This window comes from Plodia interpunctella, chromosome 8 (assembly GCF_027563975.2).
Source record: "Plodia interpunctella isolate USDA-ARS_2022_Savannah chromosome 8, ilPloInte3.2, whole genome shotgun sequence".
NCBI classification, from domain to species: domain Eukaryota; kingdom Metazoa; phylum Arthropoda; class Insecta; order Lepidoptera; family Pyralidae; genus Plodia; species Plodia interpunctella.
The window spans coordinates 9,419,518-9,434,453 of NC_071301.1; the positions used below are offsets into that span (position 1 = coordinate 9,419,518).

Sequence of the window (14,936 nt, forward strand, 5' to 3'; positions counted from 1 at the left end):
AAAACGCAAATCGTATTGCGCTCAAAAAGATTTTTTTACGTGTACACATATCCTCGTAAAAGAATATTTTGCAGATAAAAACTTATCGTCCTAAATTGTTATCAGAATCGACCATGGCCCTTATCTGGCCTCATCTCTGGTAACTAATAGTTATGCAAATCAAACGCTACATGAACTCATTGAAATTTAACTTTTATTTATCATACACTTTCCCTTTTTCAAGCATTCGACTCATATCGTCACCTTAAAAAAACCTATACTACACTTACATAATAAAAACAAGAAGACTTTGGCTTCCCTTTAAAAGAAAGTTCTCAAATACATTCTTAGAGAAACTATGTATGTACATTTAAGTTACAGTTAAAAGCACAACGGGATAAGCTTGTAGAAAACACGAAATAAATTTCAAACTTTACATTCAACAATCCTGCAATACATTTTTTCTTCATTTAGCAATGTTTTATGTATGGAAAGTAGTGCCAGGTAATTTGATCACGATGTGACAGATGACTAGTATTTTTTCCAATGGCAGAAAAGGTTTTTGCATAAGCCCATGAATCTGTTTAAATAACCAAATTAAGAATTCATCATTTCAAAGAAGCTGTTATCTTATGGAAACTTGACTGGCTTTGTGATATCATTAATAATATTTATTTCAAGAATCGTAAAGTATGTATTTCTCACACTTAGTGCATATTGAATGAGATAAATAATTCTAACATACTAACATGTTGCATCTGATATTAGTTATATTCACATAACACTTATTACATTACAATCGAATTCGCAGATAGTTGAACATCACTCATATTCGCTATCTACAAACGAAACATTCTTCATAGTATACAATATACATGCGATAATTTGGCTACATTCCACATTCACGGACCAAAATTTTTCCTCTTTCAGAGATTCGCATAACTCGTATTTTAGCCAGTCTATAAGTTACTATTCAGTGCCCAAATGTCTATTAAAATGTCGCTAAGCAACGAAGGGCTTTCTTATAAGATTACCTAAAATTAAAGTAGCACTCATTAGGCAATAACTGAAAATATCTATATTGTATCTATCATCAAATGAAAATGGATGAAAATTCGTAACTAATATTCGTAATCAATTATTGCCCAATAGGTATATGCCTTAACTTACAATAAATTTATGTATGTAAATATTATACACATGCGGATTTGGGGATTATGTTAAAAATGTGTATTAAACCAGCTAAAAAGAAAATGAATCTGTTTTTTTTTTGTGAGCTCAGTCAGTCATGATTATGATGCAATCAAAACTGTTCACTATATGAAATAATTTACATCACGAAATGGCGAAACCTCCCAAAGCTTTCACCTTTCAGACTATAAATAGACAGGAATGTTTGAACACATTTTAAATTATTCACTGCAAACAAAATGTCCGCATGCACTAATCAACAAAGTTAAATGAATTGTTTTTACAATTTATAATACACTTACTATTTATATGCTTAGTACATCTATACATCTAAACAATAAAGCTTTTAGTTGTTTTTGGGCTTCAAATTAAATACTTTAGTTCATTTAAAACAATGCATTAATTCATTAGTTTAGTCAAATAATAATTCAACTTATCATTAACTTAATTTCAGAGCAACATCTAATTGGTACACAGGGCCAACTACTAATTACAGAGTACATTAATGTTTGTAAATGAAAAATCAATTTCTGTACATTTTTTTGTTGTTAATAATCCATGCACCAATTAGTTTCATTGTCTGAACAAAGTTGGCAACCATAAAATTTTGACATAGACATAATAGTAGCATTAATCAGTATTAGGTGCACTATAAACCTTTAGAACCTAAATCTGTTAAAAATAACTGGCGCCAGTGATTAAGAGAATTTCTTCCTCAAAATTAATTCAACATGTAAATATCCAACCAAATAACCAATATAGAAGTATTGAAATATTTCCAAAGATTATTACATACAGATTAATTTTAGTTTTATTACCCAATTAAGCTAAAATTAATATAACTTTAATTTATTTTTAATTGGACTTACTTTTGCTCATAATAAACTGAAAATGGAACCTTTTCTCAAAACCATATTAAAAATTATTACACCTATAAATTTGAACCAAAAAAACCATATATATGAAATCTTATGAATGCAACTAAATATACACAATTATTTACAGGATATTCTCAAAATATCTCAATTATTTCAAAGAAAGATATTCATATAGTACAGGAGATATCTAATGTCATCTGTGTTGCAATAGAAAAATAAATTACAACTCCTTATTGTCTCCTTATTTCCTCGTCGCTTTGTGTTAATTACACAAAGAATGAAATTTAAGGCAATGTTAAATCAATAGCTTTCTGTCAAAAAAATCTTACAAGAAAAAACTGCAACTAGAAAAAATCTGTTTTCACTACTTCAACATTGATGTTTATCCAGATATTAATCACATACATATTATATGAATAATCCACATTTCTCTTCCTATTTTCATATCATTATCGCTTCAAAACGAGGACACTTCGTTGCTTAATTTCCTTGAAATTCAAATCTTATCCAAAATGTTCCGAACCATTTGATCAAATATCACTGGCGACACAACACCGCTGTATTTATCTGAACGCACTTTTTCTCCGCTCTGCTTTCTCGCTGCTGGGATCCCATTCGACGTCATCAGGGTCGTCGCCGTCGAAGATGAGGGGCGACATGGGAGAGAGAGTGCTGCTGTTGTCCTCGTCGGCGGCGGGCGGCGGCGCACCCACGCTGCCGGCGCTGCCGACGCTGCCGGGGCCGGTGGCGCTGCCGGGGTCGGCGGCGCTGCCGGGCCCGGCGGGGCTGCCGGGGCCGGCGGGGCTGCCGGGCCGGAATCCGGCCGGCATGGCCGACAGCATGCCCATGTACGTGTGCTCCGCTAGCGGGAACTGACGCGGCGAGTACGGCCGCACTGTCTGCAAGTGTTGGGAGTGCTGTTGTAGTGAGGATGACTTGTCCAAGTGACGGGGAGAAGAGGCTAATAATCGGGCATTTGGAGTGTCGTACATACAATTTATTTCAAATTACCTAACTGAAATTAGTTAAAAGCCCACGTATAATGCCCATATGTATATAATGTATTTATATTTATTACAAAACATGAAAACGGCGGACTTAAAGTCTATTTTTATCACGTAAAAAAAATTGCAGAAAAACGAAATCAATCTTTCCGTATACAAACCTCGCCGGGCGGCGCGGGCGTGGCGGGCGGGGCGAGTGGCGGAGTCGGCAGCTGCGGCGTGACGTCAGCACGTGGCGTGACGTCATCACGCGGCGCGGCGTCAGCGTGCGCGAGCAGCGCGTGGTGGCGCGCGCGGCGGCCGGCGGCGCCGCGTAGGTAGCGCGCGCGCTCGCGTCGCTCCGCTAGGACGTGGCGCGCGTGCACTGCGTTTTCCGATACGTCTTCTTCCTACAATACATTTTTTTTTCCATTTATTTTGCCACATAAACTCAAAATTGTTTAGTCGACTTGGGATGATGATATACATCACTTATTGACGACATAAATGTACTACTTAAAACTGAGTCTATTGCCGAATTCCATAGCGCAGCAAACAGGTATCGAGTTTGATTGTTTATACATTCATGCTTTTTAATTTTTACTGAGTCAAATAGCCAATTTATAATATCAAAAGTAAATATAAAATTATGATCTCTGCTCTAAAAACAGAAAGCAAATAAAATTTAACATTAAATATACGAACCTCGCTCTCGAATGAAATCCTACTTGATCTTGTAACACCGTTATTCAACGGCATCTCTGGAATTTCTAACACTCGCCATCTGTAAAAAAACATAAATAAATACACTCAATGAAATCTCAAATGAAAATAATATGAAAACTGCCAAAGTGAGATAATTTTATTTTACTTTCTTTTTTCTTCTACATTTAAATCATTGTTTTTTTTAATTTCACATACCTACATATAGTTAAGTTTGCTGAGAACCTTTAATGCTGGAAAAATTTCCATGAGGAACCCCATATAAACACTATACTCGTATATATACACAAAACAAAATTGCTTCTCATTCTCTTATCTATATAAAACGCCGCATTGTTCCTATGTATGCTTAGATCTTAAATTACGCAACGTATTTTGATGCGGCGTTTTATATAGATAGATTGATTCATGAGGAAGGTTTAGGTGTTTATTATAGTTTTACCTAAATAAAACATATAAATGATAAGTAAAAAGACATTCAAACAAAATTAACCTATATGATACAGACATGTTATCGTAATCTTCATCATAGACTATATCGGGCACGCAAACAGATTAGATATTTATTATGTAACACTAACCATTGCCCGCGTCTTGGCCCACTTACTTTCCCACGGGAACAGTTATTTTTCCGGGATGAAAGTTACCCTATGTCCTTCTCCATACTTCAAACTACTTGTATTCAAAATTTCAGGAAGATTCGTCGAGTATATAGCGTGCATTTATAATATTAGTTAGCATTCATATTATTAGCTTTAATCCACGGCTTCGCTCGCCTGAATTTTTCGCCATCTCGATGCTGTAACACCGTCTGATCTCGGCAGCAGTAACATATAACATACTTGGGCGTGATGATCTCCTTGTAGGTGAGTATCTGCGGGCGGGTGTTGGCGGCCACGCTCTGCGGGATCACGATGTTGTCGATGTCGTATGACTGTCGGCGGCGACTCTCAGTACTTGTTCGACCGCGGCTCCTTCAATACAACAATCATTTTATTACAAGAATATTACAATTATGTAATCGAATCTACTAGCAGCCACATTTCGAAACACATTTGGTCAAGTGAAAGACTCGTAAGTAAACCAGCTTGATTTTTAATTAGACTAATCACAAATTTTGTTTATTTCACCGTTATAAAAATCAGTTTAGTGATTACCTTTCCTGTCCAGACGGTGTAGTGTTGTCCTCCTCGCGTTCTCTCTCTTTTATTTTGCGCGACAACGGCGGCCTTCCTCTTTTCAACCCTGAAAAAAAAAAACGAACTCATTTTTGCAACAGTTAAAAGTATGTTATTTACTGAATTTGCAGGAATCCCAATGGTGTACGATTTTATTAAAATCGTCTAAGGTGTCTGACATGACTTTTACGACTAATACGTCAAAAATACAGTAAAAACTACCTGAAGAAAAAAGAGTAGCTCGATGGCGCAGTAGTCCGCGTTAGTGGCAATGAAATCACTTAATTACTTTCGCAATGGTCTGTCATTGGATGGCAATGACACATAATATAATACATGGAGAAAATAAAGTAACAGATTCTATCGAGAGTGTACGTTTAGACCCGAGACGAGGTCGAGGGCTGACAACGAGGCATGACATCTGATATAAAGTCGGCAAAAGGGGCTAACGATGGTGAGAGTAAAAATGAAATTGTCACAGTTATTAAGGTGATTCATGTAGTGTGTGTACTCACGTGGCGGATGCCTGCGCGCGTGCTTGGCACGGGGCGCGGGGTCGAGGCGGGAGGGGGGTGCGCGGGCCTTCTGTAGCGGCCGGAACCACGGCCGCGAGCACAGCGCCGCTATGTGCGTCGACGCCGGGATGTCTGCAGCAAGACGCGGATATATTGCACTACATGCGTACAATCAACACCACATCAACTTACCCAAATTCATTGAAAACTCGCCTCTATTACCGTGTACTGTGGGCGGTAAACGGCGAGATCGGGTCGCCCCGGCTTCGCTCGGATGCAATATTATCCATGTGATAATTATATATAAACCTTCTTGAATCTCTCATTAGTTTTAAATAATAAATAAATATATTAAGACAAATTACACAGATTGAGCTAGCCCCAAAGTAAGTTCTAGACTTGTGTTATGGGATACTAAGTCAATGATATAACAATATTTTATAACATATACATATATAGATAAACATCCAAGACCCAGGCCAATCAGAAAAAGATCATTTTCCATCTGATCCGACCGGGGATCGAAGCCGGGACCTCTCGGTACTTTAAAGGATCTAAGCATATATAGGGACAGACAATGGGAAGCTATTTTATTTTTTGTTATACTACCCCATTGAGTGACATACATACTATTATCATGCCTATCATCAACATTTCACTTGCTCCCTCTATACTCATCCACCACCCTGTTCATGCGCTTTTCTTATCGAGTGTGTTTATTCAAGCCATTAAAAGCTAGTAGTCAACACACTTCCAAAATAAACTAGTACGCACGTTTCTCGTTCCTTCACCGTGAGCTATGAAACGTGAGATCAGACCTGTGACGTCACTGAGCACGGGATGGCAGCCGCAGTCGGCGGCGGCCACTCGCTGCGCGGCGCCGAGCGCGCTGAGCGGCGGCGGCGGCGCTGTGGGCTCCGCGCGGCCCGTGCACACTGCGCAACTCTCCACGTCGTACTGGCAGCTGCATCTACAATCATCATTCATTTTTTAATGAACAAAAGCTTTTATTGTAGACTGAGAGATCTTGTATTTTTTTAAATCATGTCCTTTGAGGAGCCGTTCAAGTATTATGTAATGGAGATGGAAGATTTTTGATGATCCTCCGCCAAATTGAGCCCCTCGGGCCCTAAGGAGTTCCCTAGCTGAAATAATATTGTAAGAATGTTCAATCAAAACTGAACCCGGCGACGGACTTATCATTTTCACTATTCATTCTATTCGGAGTAAAGCCCCAGAATACAGCTAGTTAAAAAATATTTCATTGCATACCTGACGTCAGACGGTTTAGCAGCTTTATTGGTGGCTATATGCAGATTGTGCATCTGCAGCAACTTCCGTTTCCGGAAGGTCTCCCTCTTGAGAGGGCGATGTCTCGCGCAAGTCTCGGTCGCGGGGTCATCGTCCGCCAACGGGGACCCTGGGAGGCACCCTTCGTAGCCCACAGGCGAACCTTCGAACTCCACGGGACCTTTAGCTTCGCGGACCTGAAATAACGAAGAATTTGAAATCTATTCATTTTTACGCTCAGGTAAAAACTTAATAAACTTTCCTCCCTAATCAGACTATATGTAGGTAGGTAGATGAAAACCGCATAAAAATCCGTGCTGTAGTTTTGGAGCTTATAGCGAACATACAGACAAACGTGTAATACAAGGTTAAACAGAACATAACAATAATTTACAATTTAACACAGGGATAGGGAGAAGTGGAAGAGACTGACAAGCTGTGCCAATCACATAAAGAAAATAAAGTTAAGCAGATGATAATTTTAAAAAGTATGGATGATGGTAATTTCGATTGATCACGGGGCCTCCAGCGACAGAAAAAAAAATTGGACCAAAATGGTGAAATATTCTCAATCTCGCAAAGTCTATTGGATGGATTTTAGATACATTGAACTTAACAACTTGGGATAGCACATAGGATATTTTTGATCCCCAAATTTGAACAAGAAAATGAAGTCTTGCTCGCTGCCACTAGCTGCTTCCAACGAGCTCGCTCGCGGTAAAATGTACCCTGTCACTCTCTAGCCCTTCTATAAATAGCCATAGAAGCCCTCCTTTTGACGAGAGACAAGGACAGAAAAATAAAACAAACAATATATTTTATGGCTGCTATAGAGTTTGCCGACAGTGTATAGCCGGCATTACACAATGTTTGCTAAACCAAAATCTATAACACGACCATGCTGAAACAATTTCAGACATACTTGTTGAGGCAAGGTTACACGTTTAGCATTTAGCTCGCTGCCGCTCATTTTTTGGTACCTATGTATGTATAATGTCCAAAAACAAGGCTTTACATAAACTATGATGTTTGACTATTAAATTACGATGTTAAATGTTATTTCTGTATCTAATTAATACAAAATGGACGAGCCCCGGCTTTGCGGCATCACAGCTCCGAATGCCGCCGAGAACACGGGAAGATATGAGAGAGAATAATGAGTAGTTTTCGGACCCTGGGCTGTGGAAGGAACCGAGAAAACGCTCAGATGAGAGAGAACAATGAATAGGTTTTCAGATGAAGGAAACCACATACCTGCTTATGGAGGTCATTGTGCTGACGGATCTTGTACTCCAACTCCTGAACCTGCGCCTGCAGCCAGCACCAGCGTGACGCGATGGACGCACGGGTTCTCTGCCACGACCATAGAGCTCGTTTCTCACTGCAAAATGAACCGATTTATAGACATTATTGAGTTCTGTAAAAATTGGTGATTGCACACTTACATTTAAGACACATTTTTCGGATTTGTTTGTTGTCAGAACAAACTTTAGTATAAAATACTATAGTATTAATAATTTTATATTAATGTTAGTATTGTTTAATTGTACCTATTTATATCCAATAGATATACCTATCCACATTTGCACGTATTTCTTCTGTGGGGTTATTCTTCAAATTTTTTATTATTCCTTACAATAAACTTTTAATTTATTAAAAAATCACTATCTCATAAGCCAGCTGACACTAGCCTTTGAGTCTTTCGTCTTTTAACTCTTCACTACCTATTTAAATATATTGATAATAAATAAATTATCTCATCAGTGCACAGCATTAACAAAATTTGTCTTTAGCAAAACTGTACTGAATGGATAGGAAGTTCTTACATGATTTCATACTAGATGGTGTCATTGACCTAATGATTACACACTAAATAGGTGTCAACAACCTCCTTTCAGATTCAATCATACATTAGGTACATTAGTATGTTATCAAAAAACCAAATGATAAGCCAGAGTAAGATTTAATTGAACTTGAAATTTTTTCTGATCTATTGTTTACATAACACAGAAAATATAAATACAAATTAAGCATATGATAGAAACTAAGTACTACTTGACAATATGTCTATAAGGGCCTTCTACACACTACTGGCAAACTCAGACAAATGCTAACAAGAATGAACATACATGTGAGCTTCTTTTTATGATAATGAAAAACAGGCAATGTCGAAACCACCAAAGTTCAGCAAACTGCTTGCTGATACATAGAACATAGCCTTACCTGTGCCAAATTTGTTTAAGGTATATATATTGATTTAAAAGTTATAAAATTACATTTAAATAAATTGTAAATGAAGTACCTAGGTAAATAATAACTGGTCAAGAGATAGTCAGACCAAACTATAAATTGGGTGCAAATTAACAGCTATCTATTTATGTTGAGACAAATGTGAAGATACTAACTACTAATTAAAATAAAAGCTATTGACAATATTTTATGATTAAAATAAGTATATAAACAACACTTCCAACCCTTTTCATCAATATAAAGGATGATGCAATACTTTTGCAACCTTTGATACCACATCTCTTGTATAACTGAGTGAGTGGCCAAAGTAAATTTGGAAAGGGTTGGTGAAACATTGAGCAATTTCCCTTTCAAGCTTATTTGTGTTTGTAAACTTTAAGATAAGGCTTTGATTTAAACAGAAGATATGTTTTACCTGTGGCTTGACTCACATGATTTTCCCACCTACTGCATGTCCTACTCTGTACTTACTATATGTATGAGAAATATCAAGAGATTAGGTATGAGGTATGTGTGAAGAAGTAAGAAATTAACAAACTTACTTTTGCATTTATAATATTAGGAAATTAGTGGTTTATTTCCATATCTGTGTTGTAACTTTGCTACTCTATGTAGGTAGGTACCTACTTATAAGTTGGGTAGGTAGGTAAACAAAAAAAATATCTAAACATGACTGGTAGTTGCAGTGAATACTAAACAAAATTATCACATTTTAATGTTACCGAATTGCTTACTCTTTCATATGATTGCTTGTGATGACACAGATAAATTGACAGTTAAATATTCTCAATTTTAATGAATATACCTACTATTGTATACTACATACTTGACTTCTTTAAATCATGTATTAAAAAAATTGCCTTTGTTACTCTTGCTGGTGACTGCTCTAGTCTAAAGTCTCTATTTCTATGCCAAATTTGATAAAAATTGGTCCAGTAATTTTTGAATTTATTTGATACAAACAAAACACAAATCTTTTCTCTTTATAATATTACTATGGAAATAGGTATCAATAAGTAGGTAAGATTATCATCTTAAAAGTGAGTCATAGATATTTCTTTTTCTATGTTGGCTCATTAATAGATTTTATTAACCTCCATATAAGTTTTATTATAATTAATGGAGTTGATAAAACAAGGGTACTGAAACACATGGTACATTAACATGGAGATAATCACATATTAAAATTATTATAGGTACTAAAGTCAGATAAACAAAGATGACTCACATGGGCATGTGTTGCTGATGTGGGTTGTTGTAGACCACTGCCTCGTCATTGCTCTCAGCTCCAGATGAGGACGCTGTTGCATCCGAATCCAGCTCCTGCTTCACCATTGACAAATGGGAACGCAAGGCGCCAGCAGTATCCTCCAGCCCAGTGAGAGTCCCAGATGGTATCCCCACAGAGGCAGACCTTGATGCATCCCCCTTTGATGTCCCTGCACGATAATACTTAGGCCCAACAACTGATCTTGATGCAGCACTGGCCTGTAAAGCTGCTGTTGTCTCTACCCTTTTCAAAAAGGCTTTCAATCCCATTGGCCTACCTCCTCCATCCTTCCGGGCAGCCCGAGCACACTTCTCAAAAGTCTGAGCCGCCTCTTCCGATATTCTTTTACCAATAGCTCTAGCTTGTAATATTCTTAGACGCCTTTGTAAAAATGCACATCTTCTCTCAAGGCGTGCCTGAATTAATCTTATTTTATCCTCAGCTGCATCACCTTCAGATTCAACTGTGTCAGTCAAATCAAAGCCAGACAGAGGAAATATAGCATCAGTGTCACCAGTTGACAGCCCGTCTCCTCCTTCTAGAGTTTTGATAGCTTGGAGCAAGTCAGGGGCTAGATCACTGTTCCCTAGTTCAACTAAGATCTGCTCCATTTCCTGGGAGTCTTTGGCGAGACTTGGCTGGCTCTGGAGCCCCATATCGTCTTCCTCCATGGGTGCTGATAGGTTATCGACGGACGCAAGCGCCCGTCGATGGAATAACGGCTTTTCCGCGTTGTCTGATGAATCGAATGTACGGGTTGTCGCGGACAGGGCCGGGGCCATGACACGCGCCTTGCCCGCCGCGGCCGCCGGCGCGCCGCGTCAGGGCGGGCTTCCGACTCTACGCATCCCGACCCTTATGTAACACTCCTACTCAAATCACGTTCACAACACTAGCACTACACTGCACTTAACCGCAATCCACCGTAAGCATCCCCTCCGGGATTAATCTCCCGCCGGTTCCATAGCGAGACGCAGCTGACGAAACGAAAACGGAGCGGCGCGCTTCTGAAAAACAACGTTTACGTCCGATTACGAGCCGGTTTATGTATGTTTGAAATTGAAGTTCGCATGGTGAGTTCGACGTTCACAACAAGCACAAGAAACACATTTTGAATAGGCATATAATTCGAAATTTGACCCACGTGATAACGAAAAGAGTACGCTAGCGAGCAGAGCGCAGTTGCTTGTTTCTGTATGATATGACACAGGAAATGATACACTTAAAACACACTTTTATATCTACAACTAATAAGCACTATTGGAATTCCTACAACGAAAAGATTTTTTTACTTTAGCATTCCACTTCTCTATTATGACAATGGAGATTTAACAATATTAAATGGCGGAATCAGGCCAAAAAACACTATTCAAAGAGTAGGTATGTACCAAATTCAGTGACGAACTGACGAAACAGAGCAAGCGAGCGAGGTTGCAATAGTCACAAAGCACAGCACGTATAGGAAACGCCATAAGTGGAAAAGAGATACCGATATCGTCCTTGAATTTGTGTACTTGCGCGGTAAAGTCAAAATATGGTCGATTAAATTTACTTTATTATCTAAGTGCAATATATCATTATTTAGCACAATTTTATAGGAAATAGGAAAAAATACTTTTATTCAAGCATTGATTTAACGTTATAAAGCAATACAACAATGACTTTTTTGTCGCAAACATCGTTTAGTGATATGTTGCATCTAGAAAATTTATAACATGTTTGAATTCCAGGTTAATAATTGTAATTTCTAATCACTTCTATTTTGAAGACAAATTGTTGTCTTTGTAGTAACTAATACAATTTGAATTAATTTTATTTTAAAAAAGTGTAACTATTGATGTCTTAGGCACCGGAAGTGCGAGCATTGACAGCAGATACGTTCCATTTCATATAAACAAAAAAAATATGTATCTTCGGTGACCAAAATTGAATAAATTAGTGAAAAGAAAAAACAATTTGATTGGAAAAATAAGTTACTATCTATATGTACAGAATTTGTAAATTAAAATTTGTACCAAATTTAATTCGGTCAATACTTTTTTGTATGTTGTTGTCCCAATAATATAAAAATAAACGAACGAAAAGATGAAACGAAACGTTGCGGGCGTCAGTCAATACACGCAAGCTTGCACGCTTCTTTTTACGTTTTGAGAATTTCTACCAAAATCAATTATATTACAAATAGCAATATGTAATTTTTGTATAAATATTTTTATTATTTTGTAAAGTTAGATTAATGTATTCTTTGAAAATATCTATCCTATTAAGTTCTTTTACTATGAAATTCTTGCTAAAATTCAGTGATAAATATTAAAAATTATGTACTTATGTACATACATACAATATAATTAATTATTCAGTAAATGGGCATAAGCACCCCATTCTATGAGATACTAAGAAACTGTACAATTTATTGTAACATATGTAGGTAATTCATTTATTTACTTGCATTTATACTAGTTACCTAAGTAAATGATTAGGTTAAATTTTCTCTTATTTTAATAACAATTGTTACAAAAATAAAATTATTGTATTAAAATGAATGCATTTTATACATTCTGATGATGAATGTATTTTAAAATACCAAACACTTGTCTCTATATTGATTTCAAGTCAAGTAAACGTATTGAACAAGCACAGTATTCTAACTATCCTCAATAATGATATAATTAACCAATATAAGTAGATATATAACAGATGCACCCTTCTCTCCTTTGAAATTTTATAAATCCAAATAGCGGTGGTAGATTTCAGTAAATTGTTGCATTCAGGCCAATTAATTCTTCCACTTGTGTAAAACTTGGAAGGCTTTTTTTGGCTTGTGTTAACTAACTACCCTGAGAAATACTCTGAAGCTAAGCACCCAAAATAAATTTTTAATTAAAACTTCTTACCTTTATATCAATTTTGACAGTTGCATGGGTCTTCACTTTTAAATGTAGTATTATTAATTCCTCCATTTTAACCAGCACTTTTCACCTAAAATGTATTAATAAATATGTTTATAGGCGAATTTAATGCCATTACTTTTGAAATACACAAGTAGCAGTCAATTCACCAAGCAATAAGAGAAATGTCAGATGCTTGACATAAAAGTAAATAATGTCACAATTGTCATTTTAAAAAAAGGATGATTATTGTATTGTATATATGGTAGTTCATTTATGAGCCAAAGCCAAAAATTCAAGGCTGAAACTACCTGTCCCAAAATTGCATACATACAAGCACACCAATTAACAGTTTGTTTCACCGCTTTTATACTTGAAACGAAGAAATTCAGTGGTAATTCAAACCTATCACAGTTTACAATAATATTAATAATTTTGATAACATAGTAGGTATTAGATATTGTAATTACCTACCTCATTTACATATTTCATTAAGTTTCAAAAGAATTGTATTCGCTACTCATAGTCAATTCAATTAATCAGTTTTTGTTGTTTTATATCAAAAAGGACTTTTTTAATTTGAGAGAATATATTTTAATTGAAACATTTATTTTTGAATGGGTTAGCAAAGGCTAGATTCAAAGAAACTACACAGATTTATAATATAATAATATGCAGGGGTTTACAGTAAACCAATACATACATAAAGTATGAATGTATCAATGCAATGTACTTACTGATAGAAACAATAATTACTTTGGAGCACTTTTATTTTGTGAAATAAAATATGCCAATATATAATTTAGTAGTAGATGACTACTAAGCAATTATGGTGTTGTTAATGATAATTGTGCCTAGTTCAAAATTGCTTGAAATACCTATGTTTTAAGTTCAAACAAGTAAGTAGGTAATTATTTGTTTTTGTATGAAGATTTTTATGTTGTTACAAAACGACCTAAACGAAATACCTATTATAGCTAACTGTTTTAATGTTTAGCTTTGTTTTATTAGAATAAAAGGGCAAATACTGATCACTATCATTGTAGGTATGTATAGATTAACAAGTTAAAAATGGAAAATATTAATTTTTATAATGTAGTACCTACTAAATAAAATCCAAATCTACTTTAAAAATAAATTGTTCAGTTTAGTTTCTTACCCAAGTCCCACCCTGTTTACAACAATCAGATCAGCAACAACTGCTTCCACAAAACAAAATTGAAGAGAAGATAGAATTCAGAATATGTACAGGGATGGGAGTAAGAGATCGTAACTATGATCTGAAACAGGGAATCAAAGTTGTGAGTTAAGTCTTGAAACTAGGGAACCTAAATTTCAGCTTACCAGATGAACAGCAATAATTATTTAAATAACAGTAGGGCTGGGCTGGATTTAATATTACAATTAAATAAATACCAAAAATTTACTTACTTTTTGATGATCTTCGAGAAAATAAAAAAATCTGTATCCCTTGTGTTTGTCGGGCTATATGAGAATAGATTGAACAAAAAGTATACCAAGTAATCAACTAGGTGCAGAAGTTTTTGGCAATAGATAGAATAAAATATGTAGGATATTGAAATAATATAAATTACTCAAGGTTCGTGTGGAAATAATATATTTTGTTTGATATATTAACAAAATCTGAAAAAAAAGAAAAAAATAATTATTGATATAATAACTTATTTTTGGGAAAGGGAACGCGCTTACAAAATTATTATTTCAGTGTTGCAATAAATAAAAATCGGCTAAATGCGAGTCGGACTCGCTCATGAAGGGTTCCGTAGCAGC

The 14,936-nt window shown here is 36.1% G+C and overlaps 1 protein-coding gene across 5 annotated transcripts; it reads right to left on the reverse strand.

The window, feature by feature from the left end:
• Positions 1-173: 173 nt before the first annotated feature.
• On the reverse strand, positions 174-14,786 carry nsl1 (non-specific lethal 1). Of its 5 annotated transcripts, XM_053748978.2 has the most exons (13): positions 14,577-14,786; positions 14,305-14,425; positions 13,152-13,236; positions 10,216-11,264; positions 7,992-8,118; positions 6,720-6,934; positions 6,266-6,417; positions 5,448-5,579; positions 4,912-4,999; positions 4,597-4,728; positions 3,737-3,815; positions 3,214-3,441; positions 174-2,947 (listed from the first exon to the last, which is right to left on the reverse strand). In XM_053748978.2, exons 4-13 carry the CDS (start codon positions 11,037-11,039, stop codon positions 2,612-2,614), a joined length of 2,313 nt encoding a protein of 770 aa, XP_053604953.1. In that variant the 5' UTR covers positions 11,040-11,264; positions 13,152-13,236; positions 14,305-14,425; positions 14,577-14,786; the 3' UTR covers positions 174-2,611. The 5 variants fall into 5 exon arrangements, with proteins under 5 accessions (XP_053604953.1, XP_053604954.1, XP_064292168.1 ...); XM_053748979.2 differs by lacking the exon at positions 14,305-14,425; XM_064436098.1 differs by lacking the exons at positions 14,305-14,425; positions 14,577-14,786 and having other exon boundaries at positions 13,152-13,292.
• Positions 14,787-14,936: the final 150 nt, after the last annotated feature.

What these genes read in the sequence shown, in the direction of transcription:
- nsl1 (XM_053748979.2), bottom strand. Translation starts at nt 11,039, where the DNA reads ATGGCCCCGGCCCTGTCCGCGACAACCCGTACATTCGATTCATCAGAC. An exon ending in ACAATGACCTCCATAAGCAG is followed by an intron (nt 6,935 to 7,991) that starts GTATGTGGTTTC and finishes TCGTTATTTCAG; the next exon opens with GTCCGCGAAGCTAAAGGTCC. An exon ending in CGTGCTCAGTGACGTCACAG is followed by an intron (nt 5,580 to 6,265) that starts GTCTGATCTCAC and finishes GTCTTGCTGCAG; the next exon opens with ACATCCCGGCGTCGACGCAC.